This window comes from Nuphar pumila, chromosome 17, assembly GCF_984573655.1.
Source record: "Nuphar pumila chromosome 17, dmNupPumi1.hap1.1, whole genome shotgun sequence".
In the NCBI taxonomy this organism is placed as follows: Eukaryota; Viridiplantae; Streptophyta; class Magnoliopsida; order Nymphaeales; family Nymphaeaceae; genus Nuphar; species Nuphar pumila.
Window position 1 is genome coordinate 77248756 of NC_143265.1, and position 16020 is coordinate 77264775.

General features: G+C 37.3%; 1 protein-coding gene across 3 annotated transcripts; it reads left to right on the top strand.

The window, feature by feature from the left end:
• The first annotated feature begins 216 nt into the window (after positions 1–216).
• On the top strand, positions 217–11235 carry LOC149812313 (polyadenylate-binding protein 2-like). 3 transcript variants are annotated; one of them, XM_089993106.1, is made up of 6 exons: positions 217–416; positions 602–704; positions 3938–4008; positions 10294–10485; positions 10559–10686; positions 10835–11235. In XM_089993106.1, exons 1-6 carry the CDS (start codon positions 315–317, stop codon positions 10881–10883), a joined length of 645 nt encoding a protein of 214 aa, XP_089849232.1. In that variant the 5' UTR covers positions 217–314; the 3' UTR covers positions 10884–11235. The 3 variants fall into 3 exon arrangements, with proteins under 3 accessions (XP_089849232.1, XP_089849233.1, XP_089849234.1); XM_089993107.1 differs by having other exon boundaries at positions 221–416; positions 10847–11235; XM_089993108.1 differs by lacking the exon at positions 10835–11235 and having other exon boundaries at positions 221–416; positions 10559–10690.
• The last annotated feature ends 4785 nt before the right edge of the window (positions 11236–16020 follow it).

The following is a 16020-nucleotide window of genomic DNA, read 5'->3' on the forward strand; positions in this document are numbered from 1 at the left end:
GATAAATCCGAATCCGATCCAAATACTCTTGCGAATCTTTAATTGATCTGTATTCGAAATAAAGTGTCGGACAATCGGATTCAAATCTGGGTCCTACCCAAACTCAATCCGTTTGCATCCATGCCCGGAAGAGACATCGCCCACAATATGGGTCGAATCCAATTCTGAACTTGAATCCGATTCCCCGATCGCTTGGCTCTCCCTATTTGTAAGCGAGGGGGAAGAGAAGGAAGAAGAAGAAGAGGAAGCGAGCCATAGGAAGAGCACCAAGAGAGAGAGAGAGAGAGAGAGAGAGAGAGAGAGAGAGAGAGAGGATGGAGGACGACGAGCACGAGGTGTATGGAGGAGACATCCCCGATATGGAGGGAGAGATGGAGGTTCACCACCACTCCGACGACGCCGCTGCTGCTGCCAATGTACTACCATTTCATCACCTCTCGTTTTCATTCATCTTTTCCTTTTCCTTGATCTTCATACCACTTTATTCTTCTTCTTCTGGTTCGGCCAACGCCCAATTTTAGGGTTTTCTGTTTCTTTTTTCTCCCTTGTCTATATTTTGATCGATTGTTTTGTATGCGATCTTGGGGAAACAAAAAAAAAGGAGCTGGACGAGATGAAGAAGAGGTTGAAGGAGATGGAGGAGGAAGCGGCGGCTCTCCGGGAGATGCAGGCGAAGGTCGAGAAGGAAATGGTGGCTGTTCAAGGTTCGGCTTTTCGTTCCATCCCTTCTTCTTCTTCTTATCCTTCATCACTTGTGCCCTAATCTTCGCTCTTCCCTTTTCTCTTCTGCTGTTGTTTATGTGATTGGAAGTGGAACTCGTTACGGTTTTTGGAATTTTTGGTAGTCTTGTCGTTTGCTTCGGTTTTTAAGACGGCATTGTTGTCGGTGATTTGTTATTGTTGTTGGCATGCGCGTGTTTCTTTGTTGGCTTGCAGTGACCTAAAAGATCTTCTTCTGTGTTTTCTTTGTCTTTTTTTGGGGATTTCCATTGGTTATCAGCGAAGAAACTGAATCAGGATTCGGTTTAGTTTTTTTTTATACTGTTTTTGCTCTTTTTTGTTGTTCTCGATTATTTTTTCCTTCTAATTTCTACTGTTCTCCTTGGTTCTTATTTAGTACCATTGTGATCGTATTCACTGATTCTTCAACGAATTGCTTGGGTGTCTTAGGCGAAAACTGTTCGGCTTGAGTCCCCACGCGAACCTCTTTATTCCATGATTCTGTGTGATATCGTGAGCGATGAGAAAATATCGGAAGAGATTGTGGGTCTGTGGTTTATTTTGAAACAATAAAAAAGGTGGTGCTTTGACCCGTTTTGTTGTCTTCATCACTTGGTGAGGAAAGCTTTATGCTGCAGTTGATTAAGTTTTTGTTTTGGTTTCGAGGGTGGGTTCTGCCAATGTATCCTTAAGGTGATCAATTTTGAACCTTCTATTTAACATCTGCAATATAGTCACGTTTCAGGATGAACCAGCGTATGAAGGGCTTTGTTCATGCTATGTGGACGATGCTTACTGTTTGGATACATGCTGATCTTATGCCGTTCACATCAATAATACTTTCTAGTTGGTTTTTCCATGGTAGCATGATTCTGATACTTTGCAATTGGCCAACTCATGAAGATCCTGAATTTGCATTTGAGTAGCAACAAATTATATGGTAGTCTAAATGCATACTAAAAGATAGTTTTTCTCCCCCTGTTCTTCTTTAATGTTGAGACTTACTCTTACGTCTGCATTTTAAAAGGATATATTTTACTACAAAGTACCTCTTTTGTTCAGATATCACTACTTTTATCGTAGGAAAGTTGAGAGCACAGCAATTTGCGTGCGTTGGTTGTTGGAATGACTGAAGTTGACATTGGAGCAAGCTGCACAAGTAAAACAACTGAGAAACTTGGTTGAGCCAATGCATGAAGCAGTTGGTTGTTTTGGACTTCCTGCGTCTGTATGACGAGTTAATGTAAAATATGCATGGCTTAATGCAGTGCTAGAAGCTGTATGATAGTGTGGGATAGCTAGTTGATCAACTTAGCTTTTCTTATTTGATTTTTCAAAGTTAACCAGGTTGCTGACGTTGTATAGTACTTGGATCACTATTTACCTAGTTAGAAGCACCTCTATGTGTACTGTTCATTGTTTACTTAGTTAGAGACATCTCTACCTCTACTCCAGGTTGTAAACAAGTTTGTCTTAGGACTATATATTTTTCATAGAGTTTTTTTTTTCATACTCTTGTATTTGTCCCTGGATATGTGGCTACTTTTAACAGCAACTCTTAACTTTTTCTTAATGTTCCATTTGCATCCAAAGGCTCAATTCAATAGGCAAATCTACAAATTTTCTGACGATGTGTTCTGTGATTGATTGCTTTAATCATCAGTAGCCTTTTCATAAAAAGTAGCACCATATTGAATCCATGTGTTTGTGAAGGTTGAGGAGTTATCTTTTGTCAGAAAAGTGTAAATGTTTGGTCCATGATATTTTTACTTTCCTTATTTGCTTGCCGCATCTTAAATCAGTCGATTCATATATTGTTTTAGATCAATACATTGCCCTGTTAGCTCATTAGAATTATTTTTCCTCTGGTTCTTTATTTTATCTAGTGCTTTTGCATCTTCCACAGAGGTATGGTTCAATGATGTGGTTACTCTGATCATTCAAATGACAATAGTTATTACCATTTACTGATTACCCAATAAAATTACAATGACGGTGTTGAGATTGGCTCGATTGTTTCTTGGAGGCAATGTTGTCAATCACCCAGTTTTCTTCTCTATTCAAATCAAGTTAGTTTTTCTTACCCTGAGGATGGGAGGGGATGCAAAACATGAACCTTCATTTTCAATATATGCTTCTTGGCTGAATCATTCTGTTGACTTACTGATTTTGTAAAAATTGCCTCATATTCTTTGAATCTATTATGTAATTCTGCCACAAATATCATAGCTCCATGATTGGAACCAAAACTCATAAATAGGATAGGACTAAAAAATTAGTCCTTGCCACTTGGTTCTCTCTATGTTCTTGCCACTTACCGATAATTTGTTTTCTCTAGTTTGTTCCATTTGGTGCATTTGACTTTTGGAAGATATTTTTACTGTTCCTTGTAATTAAAAGCACATCAATGCACTTGTACAGGCTCCTAGATGACCTAGATGCTGTCCTTTTTCTTTGGAAAAACCTTCTAGCAGTGTTAATGCCTAGCCAGCTCTAGGTGATAGGTGAGTACCTTGAGATTTGGGCCAGTAAACGAGCTGAATGAACTGCACATGAGGTGTTCAAGCTCCACTCATTTTTGTGGGTTTGATCTAGATCATTCACAAAAAAATACATTGCTTCAAAGCTGGAAATAATAGTATTTGAAATCTAAACCTACTGAACCAAGCTCAAGCTGACTGGTTTACATAAAAGAATACATTGGTTCAACACGAAAGCAATAGGATTTGAACTCTAAACCTATTTCTTGCAAGCCAAAAACTTCAGCTATTTATTTTATGCTATGTTATGCGATATACAATATATGGATTGGAGAGTATATTTGTTACTACTTAATGAGTCTATACAAGTTGAGCATGAGCAGCTCATCTCAATTCTGAGCTCTACTTGGGGTAGACTTAAGAAAGAAAATTCTGTGATTTTTTTGCTCATAGCATTAATGAAATTAGAATTATGTTCTATTTTTATTTTAGTTTGACTGTTTTAAGATATTTTGCAATTTGATTTACAAGTTAGTGTATTTATTTTGTGCTTCTAGGTGTTGAGTCGGTATCACCTAGGTATGCAGGAGCTACTGCCTCGAATCTTTGACTAGATAAAATGATGAAAATTTATGTTTGATATTATTTAAAGCTGCCTCATAATGATTGTCCATGCATATTTGTTTACATATGGAATTTCTTCTGTTCTTGAATATTTGTAATTTGTTTGTATCCAGACCCTGCAAGTGCTGCTGCAGAACAGGTGAACAAGGAGGAAGCTGATTCTCGTTCAGTATTTGTTGGTAATGTAAGATTTCACTCCTTGCCTTATGTGATATTTTGTCACAGTAGCATTATGTTGAAAAATTTTGAACTGATGGGTGTTTGTTATATTGCATTAGTGGCTTTGTTATGTGCTTCTATGTTTGATATGTTGTTATTGTCTTCTCTTCATTTTTGGTAAGAATATCCTTGCCCTTTTTTGAGCAATTGCAAATGCCAAGTTCTCTTCTATTAGGATTTGAGAATTTTGTTGTGTTGTTACTTTGATTATTTTAATCAAATTTTCTGGTTTGATATACTTGTGCCTTTTCATTTCTCTTGCAGCTGAAAAACTTAAATCTTTGATTGTTATTGTTGAAAGTGCATAACAAGTAATGTGGTGTCTTTCATCCATAGATGCAAATATCACCTATATCTGGAAAATATTGTGATATTTACAAGAAAATGGCCCCGGTGATATTAAAGGGAAAATATCATGATATTTTCAAAATATCAGTTATAACACAAAGATTGTGATATAATCATGATAATATTGTCATAATAATACAATATTTTATACAAAAATCCTATTTACATGTTTTAAGCAGTGTCATCTATATCACCGATATTTTGAAAACGCAATATCAACTCAACCGATATTATCTACAAATTATTGCAATATTTTCAAAATATTGTGATATTATCATGATAATAGCACGATATTTGTGGGGAAATCCTTTTTTAATATTTTAAGCAAGGTTGTAAGTATCGTATCATTACCTAATCAGTCGGGCCCATAGTTACACCGTATCGTATCGCAAATTTTTAATAAAATTTTTCAAAAAATCTCCAAAAATTGAAAAAATATGAAAAAGTTAGAAAAAATTCTAAAAAAGTTATTTCACATGAAAAAAATGATGAATTGCACAAAATACAACCATAAAATCACATATAAAGCATTTATGTCTCTATGAGCCGCATAAGACATCATCAAACATCAACCAATATAGAATCATAGATAATATTACATGCATATCTCACAAGAAAATGCAAAATATTAAATATCTTGCAATTAAGAATATGGCACAAGACTCATACTTTCATATTACATAAACAAAAACAAAATAACCATAAAACCTCAATAATCATAATCATCTTCTTCATCATCATTATATTCTTGTTCTTATCTTTCTTTAACATCCACATCGTTTTCAAGATACGTGGGGTCTTCATCATTTACCTTATGTGCTCCTTCCATGTTAATCCATTGAATGTCTTCTTCATTCAAAAGAGTATGATTCTTCTTCAGCCCATGCATCTAATTCATTTCTTTTTTTTTTGTCTTTTTTCTCTCAAACCAATAAGTAATTGTTGGCATTGCCATTTCACGGCATCCGACAATTTCCTTGATGTGCAGACCGCAACATTTAGATGTGTCTTAGCTAAATGATGCTTCAACCGAGAGATACTACCCGAAATAATAGTATAATAATAGTTGCACTCGATTTTCAACCTGTTTTCACTCATTATTTGAGTGCCCCATTGCCATGCCGGATCATTTGATATCATTTAACCCAAAAAAAGCTCAATAAAAAGGAAATAATAGGGGTTTTTTTTTACTTTAACCCACTTCCTTGAGTTAAAAAAGGTTGGAAATGCACTCTTCCTTGATGAAATCGCAAAAACCCTCTTCCTTGCGCACAAATCAGCCCCCAAATTGCTCTCACGGGTCATAGGGTGCGTGGATAACTCTTTAATGGCCTCTACACAAATGATAAAGTCGGCTCTCTAGATGTCTTTAAAACCCAAAAAATGAAAAAGTTACTTTTCAGCACTTTTTAAGTGTGTCGAGCCTATATCGTACGATACAATATGAGCCTGTATCGTACTGTACATACGATACACACTCGTATCGCGATATGAGTGCGTATCGTATCGTTTTCCTCATAGTTGGCAAACTCGTGACTCGGGCTTGAATCGGACCCCTATTGGGTCAAGCACATGAATAAGACATGGAAATAACTAAACTTCAAGCTAATATGTCAATAGTTAAGTTACAACAACACATAATTATACCTGATTATTAACTTTTTTCATTGAACACTATTAGATTCTTCATAACAAGTGACTTTATATAAGAATTATAATAAAATACATGATAAAAAAATTTATTTAATCGGTTAGATCGGCAGTCCTTAATCGTGACCCAGTTGGGGTCCGATCCTGGTCGACTCGGGCGATTCTCGAGTCGACTCGCCGGGTTTGCCAACTATGGTTTTCCTTCATAGTAACTATACGAAACGTACGATACAAACAACCTTGATTTTAAGCATACATTTTCTTCTTCTTTTTTATATTTTAAAACTTTCTAAAACTTATTTTTTTATTTTTTTGCAAGAAAAATTATACAAGACTATTATTTTCTTATCTTTTTTCTTGTTATTTATATTTTCTCAATATTTTTAAACTCCCAAGATTTTTCAACTTTTGAAAAACTCCGAAGAATACACTCTCCAAGAAAATACCTTCAACAGGTGACTATGGTTTTAACTATATATTTTCCTTTTTTCGTTTATTTTATTTTTAAAAATTAACTGTTTCTTTATGTTTCCATGAAAGATGCTGCTAGAACCTATTGTTTCTTATCATTTTTTATTTTTCTTTACATTTTCAAGTTTTCTTAGAACATACAAGATTTTTCTGAGATTTTCCCAAGAAAAAAATACTTTTTGAAAAAAAAACTCCAGAGTAAAACCTCACTGAGAAATTGTCGAGAACGACATTTGTGGCTATGGTTTCATCTTATTTTTCAGAGGCATCTGATGAATGAAAATGGCTTTGGAGAGGTAAAGATCTGCCTGCAATATTATTCTCCTAACATGGTTTGAAACTTTGGAGTAGATTGAGGTAACAGCTCAGTACTCTCCTATGTGGATTGGCATTGTCTCCCAGACACATCACCAACTGTGGTTGGTGGTTTTCAAACTAGTTAGGCATAATTCTGGCAGGGCCTTAGAAAATCTATGTCGGGACTTATAGCATGTCAGTTACTTCATTGCCATCCATCTAATATTAATGTAAGCAGTCATTTTGTGTGTGTGTGTGCTTGTGCGCATGTCTGTGTGTGTATACTTGCATGCTTGCATGTATGAGTCTCCCTTTTGCAAATGATATCATATCTGTGGACCTATCCTTTAACTTGTATTTGAAGGAAGTGCCTGTATACTTAGTTGCATTGTAAAACTGATTCTCTTTGGAACCTGCACACTTTTCAGGTTTTGCAGCCATGGCCTGTATGTTTGAAATAATGCAGCAGGTTCATTCCTCAATTTTGATATTCACTGATAATTGAGAGCACGCTTTTGGTACCACTCATTGAGGATGAAAGAGAGGTGTCTTATTCATATGTAGTATGAATGTAATAAAAAATTAGATCTAAGAGGTATGGAGCCAAAAAAAAGAAAAAAAGAAAAAAAGAAAAGAAAATTGAAAAAAAAGCACATGAAAAGGTCCAAAAAAAAAAATAGAAAAACATGAAATTCTGAAATAAAATTATGTATGATGGAAAGAATTGACAAAATGTGAAGGATAGTGAAGAAAAAACATAAGAAATTCCAAGAGGACTGGAGGAAAAAAAACTGGAAGAGAGTTCAGCAAGTTGATGGGAAGTGAGAGTATTAGGCATGGAGAATGAATCTCTCTCTATGAAGCAGATAATTGGATTATGCATATGATAGCCACAAGCAGAGTCTTGTTATCTTTGATCAATTGCAGGCAGCAATTATCAAGATCCAGAGATCCTCATCAAAGGTATAGTCACTGATTGACATATATCGAGGTCCTTGATCTCTTGCATTAATTTTTAGGTCTTTCTTCTGATGGTATTTTATATATCCTACTGAGTGACATCTTTGTTGATGGCTTTCTAGAATATATTACATTCGTGTAATGGATGTCTAGATGTTGGATGCTATAACTTTCATAAATGCTACCTGCGATTTATATCACTTTGTTATCTGTCAAACAAAGATTTTTGTTCAGGACGTGTGTGAACATGTACATCCTTGGAATGCATTGTTGGCTAATATTTTTTTGGGTATATTTTTTATGGGAAGATTAGAATTTTGTGATTCAAATCACCTAGTTTTTAATACCTGCAGTCATACCTTGCAACACCATATGAAATTATGATTTAGGTCACCTAGTTTAATTTGCCTGCAGGAATACCTTAGCATATGACAAGCAGTAAACTGCCCCATATTAAAGTTCCTCTTTTGCCTTTTGCTCCAAATCAACACCTAAAAACAATTATCAGTTTCTAAGAAGGATGTGCTCTGGTTTCTTTTACCCAGCAATTCCCAACAAGAGTGATTATCTGCTGCCTTGTAGGGATTCTTGGTGGTGTCGCTTGAATAGTCATGCTGGCCTTGTGAAAAAAATCAGACAATGCCTGTAATCTACCAAATCAACACCTAGAAAGAATTGTTAGTTTGTGAGAAGGATATGTGCTCTTGTTTCATTCACCCAACAACTCCCAACAAGAGTAATTATCTGCTGCCTTACTTGGTGTTTCTGATCTTAGAAACTCTTGAGAAGTAGAGATCTTTTCACTAAGAGCAGTCATGCTAGCCTTGTGGAAAATCAGACTAATCCTGTAACGTCACACTGCATCCAAAATTGAGAGAGAGAGAGAGAGAGAGAGAGAGAGAGAGAGGTGGACATGGCAATGGCAGGTCGGAGTCATCAGTGCTGCTATTAATGTGTGGAGGGTTCAAAGACATTGCAGAGTATGGATTAAGATAAATTTAGACAAAGGCATCCTTTAAAAAGAGAAAAACAGGAGAAACAAAATATGCATTAGCTTCACTGCCTGTTTTCTTCATGAGGTGTTACACTATTTTCCTATTTCTTTGAAATATTCGTTGCAAAGTGACAATCACATAGGAATTATAACCCTACTCATCTAAAAAAATATTTTATCTGATGAATAAAGGTGTAATTTTTCCATTGGTCCAACTAAAATAATTGGAAGCACAAGGTTGGGCCAGCCCATTCCCATGTCACACACACACACACACACACAGAGAGAGAGAGAGAGAGAGAGAGAGAGAGAGAGAGAGAGAGAGAGGTGGTTAACTCCCTGCAAATTACTCTTCACAATCTTTGTACTCTTTAAGTGTCCATTTTGTGAGTTGCTTTCTGAGCAGTTCTACCCTTTCTTTTTACGCTATTTTCTCTTCAATGAAAAAGAATCAGCGCAGTTTGATTTAAACTTTGTCAAACAAAAGTCATGCCATTTATTGTTTTTTGGTTTTCTTCATTCATCTCGCTGAAGCTTTTGTTAACTAACATTTTTCTGAATTCTTATATTCTGATTATAACATAATAATCTGTACATTGGACCGATTATACCAAAATAACCTGTGTACATTGGACACTTTCTGGCCCTGTATGAAACTTTAGCTTTTTACTTCCCACTTTCATTCTTCTCTTCTGCTTTTTATTGAATGAGTATATGCTCTTGGTTCCACAGTTCTTTGACGGTACTATCTCCCAAGAGAGCTTGCTTTTCTTTTTTTCCCTTTTTTTTTCAATTTCAGTTTGAGCTATGGAAAAAATCCCTTTTATAGTTCATTTATGAGTTCCATTTCCATTAAAGAATCTATATGTGCTTTTATGTTCCCTCTGGTTACGGAACATTTCTTGCAAGTTGAGTTATAAAGAGCCTTCCTCAACAAGTTCATCTTGAGTAGGAATTAGTTGTGGAAATTATTGCCATCTACCAACTCTTGGTCAATGTAAATGAAAATGATGGATTTTTGGCCTTTAAATATGTTTATTTTTTTATGTTAGAACATGAGAATTGGTGTGGTAATTTGTCGCCTTTATGTGGAAGCTTATCATTGTGAAAGATCATCACAGCTAGTTAAAATGAATATGCATCTTGGAAAACGATTGCATGATTGCCGTGTTTGACTTGAATAATGAGCTACTATACTGGTGCAGTCACATGCTAAATTATGACTTTCTCTAGAGTCATCATTTTTCTTGTTCCGTTAGGGATGTATTATTATCTAATCTAAACTTTCCTCAGGAAAAAAAAACTAATGTGTCTATTAGTCCAGAACTAAATGTGCATCACTATATCATAACCTTAAATTCACGTGCTTCTTAATGAAAGGCTTTCAGGCGAGGTCTATATAAGATCTGCACCTTTGATAGTAACCTGTGTTTATTTTTAATCAAGAAATAATTTGAGGTTGTGATGTTGCAATGGATGTGTCGTCTATTTTGCCATTGCCACTAAGTATATATGGTTGACTGTCTTCAGGTGGATTACTCATGCACCCCTGAGGAAGTGCAACAGCATTTCCAATCTTGTGGAACTGTTAACAGGGTTACAATTTTAACGGACAAATTTGGCCAGCCCAAGGGATTTGCATATGTGGAATTTCTAGAAACAGAAGCTATTCAGAATGCTCTCCTCCTAAATGAATCAGAGCTACATGGCCGTCAACTGAAGGTGCGTAGGCTTCCCTCTCTTGAGATATCTATTAAGGTTAACATGCCCCTGACTCCAGAAGCTTAACATGCAGGTTTTGGCCAAAAGAACAAATGTTCCAGGGATGAAGGCATACCGTGGTCGGCGTTTCAATCCTTATGTTGCTCGATACAGGAGGCCATTTATGCCACCATCATATTTTCATTCACCTTACGGATATGGGTGAGTTCATTAGATAATATCGCAATCTGGGGATGGTTATGTTGCTGTTTTGTGTTTATATGTATGCCTGCAGGTGCATAGACAATGTGTGTGTGTGTGTGTGTGTGTGCTGTTCTGTTACTGAGCTATCCTACATTTTCTAATACAGGAAGTTTCCCAGGTTCAGGAGGCCAATGCGTTACAGACCCTACCTTTGAGCCTACTACGTCAGTGCTTCATTCGTGGATTTGTGACAGTGATTCGTGGATGTCCTAATCACGTACTGAGCTACTATAATTTTTTTCTATTGGCTTTTACTCTTTCCTGTTATAAGATCTATCTGAACCTGTTTTAGCAAGTCCTTGAGTTTAATCAAGGAATCCTATGGTTGAGTGGTGGCTGTGTACCAGCACACTCTTTTGGCTCTTAGCTACTGAATTGGCTTTGTTATTGTAGTGATGTAAGAATGATTCCCACTGGGCCGTATGACGTTGAGATTAGAGATATAAATATGCTTCACTCTTTTACAACATTATGTTTATGCAATTTACACAGTTATCAGTGTCTAAACATTGTAACGAGTCTAATAGCAGTTATGTGATGGATTACATGAACATGTATATCTTGTTACATTGTCGCATATAGTGATTTTACAGGAAATGTATCCTACGTATAGGATGTATTACAAAACTTACGGACAGCCCTAGATGGCTTGGTGAAATGGGTTTTAGGGAGAAACAATGTCTTCCAAACTTTGAACACCATGCTTAGCATCACTGCTTCAATTAACCCAATAGATCATTTATACATGTTTATGAAAAAAAATAGATCGTTTATGCATTCGTCTCAGCTCAGATTGTTTTTCTTTACTTTCTATGTTTCAGCTGTGAATGGACGAGGCCCGATATCCGTTTTGATCACCCGATCGCTGTGAGACATTTGATGTCCCAATACCAAAGTTTGCTCACCCCATGTATATTGGCAACAACCCATGATAGTTATTCTGTGGGAATTGAATTTGGGCATTAGTTGGCTCTAGTCCAAATACCCTCTGACTTTAATAATGAATTTTGTCAGTCCAAATATGATATGATTTTAGTGAAATAATTGTTCAGTTCCAGAGTGAGGTCGTAATCTGAATCGTTGGTACTCCTGACTGGGCGTTTTGCAGAAACAAAATGTGAAATCGGACAAAGAAAAATGGCCGTTAGGTGCAGATCTATCTAGACCTTTTTTTTTCCTTTTTAATTCACAAGAGTTTGGTTAGTTCGACTGCCATGAGAAGTTTGGTGTAAGCCTGTACAGTCCATGATGGTTTTTGCTGCCTTAGAGGGGTTTCAAAAATTAAAACAATGTGTACTATAATGATCTTTTGTTTCCTTTTGCTGTTTCCGTTCAAGGGTAATCTAAATCTTATTTCTATATGCAGCATGTATGTGTGTGTGTTTTAGGGTTGATTCTCACATTGAGAGGAAAATTGTTAGCCTGCTCTATATTGTCTTTTTTTTTTTTAATTTATAACCGGAAGAAACTGCACCAGGCACTAAGACCTGGTCTCTAGGGATGGGCAATCGGCCGGGCGGCCTGATGGGCCAAGCTGATCCGGCCCGTCACGGGCTGGGTTCGGGCCATGATTTTAGGCCCAGGCCTGTTAGGTACCGAGCCGAAAACCGGCTCGTTACATATGTAGGCTGGGCCCAGGCTGGCTCTCGGGCTTGAGTTATTTATTAATTTTTCAATAATATAAAAGTTTTTAAAATTAACTATTACATTGTAACTTGGATAACTATTACTATTTACCTAATTAGTTGCATGGGAACTTGCTGTGTGTTAATTATTACTGTTTACCTAATTAGTTGCACTAATTAAGAATTAGGTTTTTGTGTCTTATCATGAAAATAAATAGGTTTGGGCTGGGCCGGACCTGGCCCGCTTCACATTGGCCCATTGGGTCAAACCATGGGTTTTTCTTCAAACCCGATGAGTTTCTCTTCAAACCTGAGCCCGTTAAGAACTCCAAAACTTGGCCTGTTGACCGGGCCGGGCCAGTCCATTAGCAGGCCGGGCTGATGCCCAAGCCTACTGGTCACGCTAGCTCAGCCTGCCATACCTACAGTCGTCATTCCGGCAGCGAAAAACTCCGAGGCTAGGATCCCTGCCCCGGGGCTGCTCTATATTGTCTTGTTCTAAAGTTTTGGACATCTACGCTTCATGGCTATAATCTGTGACTTCACCATGTCTTTGTTTGGGCTATACGATGGAGGAGCCAAAACACTAACAATAACGTGGTTGATTGATCCCTTGAACATCATTTATCCCAAGTGGGACAATGTTCAAAATGTGAATGTACTTTAGGGGTTGCTTTTGAACACCAGTTAGCCGTCATGCTCACCACCAATTAGAGTGGGTGATTGTTCATCTCCGAGACTTTGCCCTGAGGCTACATGACCAATTCTACTGGACCCAGACTTCAGCAGCCGAACCAGCTTATCATATTTGATCAGCTCTTAACTTGCGTCTTTTCTTTGTGCAAACCAACCCTCTTCGCCTGCTGGCAAGGATGATAAGGTTCCACCCAGTGTTGTCAGTATCGGTGCGCCTGAATCGCCTCCTCGTATCGTTAGAAAATTGATACGATACTGATTTGAATCGGCTATTTTTAATAAATATAGAAATAACTTAAATTTATTTTTTTAATATTGTTTTAATGGCTTTAACATGTGTCACGTTCTGATTGATACATAATATTTTTTAAATTATTTTTTGACCCGATTCACTTGGGAACGGGTACGCGTTAGCCTAACGATACAGGTCTGATTTGGATACTGACAACATTGGTTCCACCCCAACATGATACCAAATAAAAAATCATCTTTTCCATGTTCTGCTTTGCAGACAGTCCTATGCTTGAAAAGATCACGTGCAATATGATTGCACAAATATTTGTGCATTAAGCACCTAATCACCCTCCATCTTTGGGACAGGCCTGTCAGTTGTGGGGCCCAAAGCCTGATGAAGGGCGATCAAGTGCTTAATGTACAAATTTTATGCCATGTGATTGCACCTGATCCAGACTCCTCCTATACAAGATCTCTCTTGGTGCAGGCATTCAAGTTTCTCTTGTGCCAAGAAAATTTGTTCCCATCAAGCAATTGTCACTGTCACATGAAGTGCACAGTGTGGAGCACTTATTTTTTTTGGGTAATTTCTAGATACACATTAACAGAATTAGCTTTTCTGAAATTCTTGATGCCACACTTCAAACTAACACTTACAACGGGCCGGCACAAGCTGGGCTTAGGCACTACCCGCCAATTGATGGAGTTTGTTGGAAAAAACTGACACTTAAAAAGCACGATGGGCATTTAGCGACACTTCAAAAGCACCTAAAGCATTTAATGATGCTTCAAAAGCGCGTGCTAAAGCTTTTAGTGCCACTTCAAAACATGTATTGGTTGGGGGTGAGGAGGGAATCGAAAAATACAGTACCACATTCACATATTTTGAAAGAAAAATCACATATTTGGGAGGACATTTGCATATTCTCATATTTTGAAGAAAAAATCGCAAATGTATGTGAGAGAATTTGCATATTTGAATATTTGAGAGGGAATTTCGTATATCTAGAAGAAATGGCAGGTGCGAAGGGTGAAAAGGTTCTTTTACAACAAAAAAGTTGCAGTTTTGGACATAGGTCGATTTTAAAGAATTCTAAGGGTTTTTTTTTTTCAACACATCATTTTTTTATCTTTTTCATGAGAACATGGCAAATAAACATATGCATCTAAGACTTAATGAAAATCTTGTACAAAATGAAAAAAAAAAAAACTAAAAAATAGGAATATGACAAATATGTTTAATATAGCGATAACATTACGATGTTTCTAAAAATTGCTAGTATTGCTTGCATTTGTTGCCTTGTGCTGCTTCCTCTTGTTGAGAAGCGAAACCTTTTGCTATGTCGATGCAGCCTGGCTCTTAAACTGCAAGCATTAGCTCCTAATGTAGCCACTAACTAAGTACTCTAACGTTAAGGGGTCGGCATGCACAAGGGAATGATGCTTGCAGGAATCGAGCCTTGACCACCCATCTGACGGCCTAGGCCCCACCCCACTACGCCAAACCCCCTTGGAATTGCACTAGGTTTTTCACTTAGTTAAATATCAAAACAAAAAGAAACCTTTGGCATGGACATAAGAGATGTAATTCAAAGCTTTGATTTTATGCATTATAATGATTGACATAATGGCTAACATGATAAAATAACACTAATTTGAGTTGGGATTGCGGTTTTTTTTCTGTTAGAGGAAAGTTGGGATATAGTGCAGTTAGGGATGTCAATGGATTGGATTTTATCTGAGTGATCGAATTCAACTTAGTTTAGTCAGATTTGGTAAGTTAAAACCATATCCTATTACAATTGGATTCAGACATGGTTTGTTTTTTTGCTACCAAATCTGACAGTTATGTGGATTTGATGGATATCCGAATCTGGTTACATGTAAAAAAGTGGATCCGGTATGAGCTTTTTACCATCCAAGTCCAAATCCGAACTAGAATCCATTTGGGCAACAATTAGTTGGATATGGAATTGGCTGCATCCAAACCCAAGCCAAACTGTTTGCATCCCTATGCCCAGTATTCCATTGGGTCCAGAATTCAGCACCTGACCCAGATTGTCATATTTGACCAGGTCGAGCTCTTAAACTGTGACCTGGGCTGCTTTGTGCAAACCAACCTTGTTGCATGAACCAGCTATCACGGTTGATGAAGTTTCATTCCACATGATACCAAATCAACTATTGTATAGAACCAACTGGGGCTCCGCTTGTCTGGTAGGAGAAGCTAGTTCACGTCACCTTGTGTTGGGACGTTGCAGGTTCAAAACCTAATGGTATAGTTGTATAATTGGTAGGGGTCAGACTAACCCCGGCTTGCCTGTAAAAAAAACTATTGTTTTTCAAGTTCTGCCTTGTAGACGAGGAACGCTTGCCGAGAACCAGATCACTTAATGGGCCTGCTACCCTGCGAGTTAAGTCCAGGGTGGGGTCACCAACATCCAAGCCCTTACGGAGGCCACCACCATTTTTGAAGCCACACTTGTGCTGTTAAGCTTAGATTGGTTTGAGATACATGAAATCGGATTGACCCAACGAACTAATCATATTAAAGTTTATTACCAAACTCGAGCTGGTCAGATATCCAACCCAAACCCGAATCATTGGCATCCTTACTAGGGGGGAAGAATAATAAAGTGGGGCAGCAAGTTAGGTGCCAAAGGAGCAAAACAGAAATAATAAACCAGATGGATGGTTTTTTTCTTTGATCTGTAGATGGCACTACTTGCAGGCAGAC

What these genes read in the sequence shown, in the direction of transcription:
- LOC149812313 (XM_089993106.1), top strand. Translation starts at nt 315, where the DNA reads ATGGAGGACGACGAGCACGAGGTGTATGGAGGAGACATCCCCGATATG. An exon ending in ACGCCGCTGCTGCTGCCAAT is followed by an intron (nt 417 to 601) that starts GTACTACCATTT and finishes ACAAAAAAAAAG; the next exon opens with GAGCTGGACGAGATGAAGAA. An exon ending in CATTCACCTTACGGATATGG is followed by an intron (nt 10,687 to 10,834) that starts GTGAGTTCATTA and finishes TTTCTAATACAG; the next exon opens with GAAGTTTCCCAGGTTCAGGA.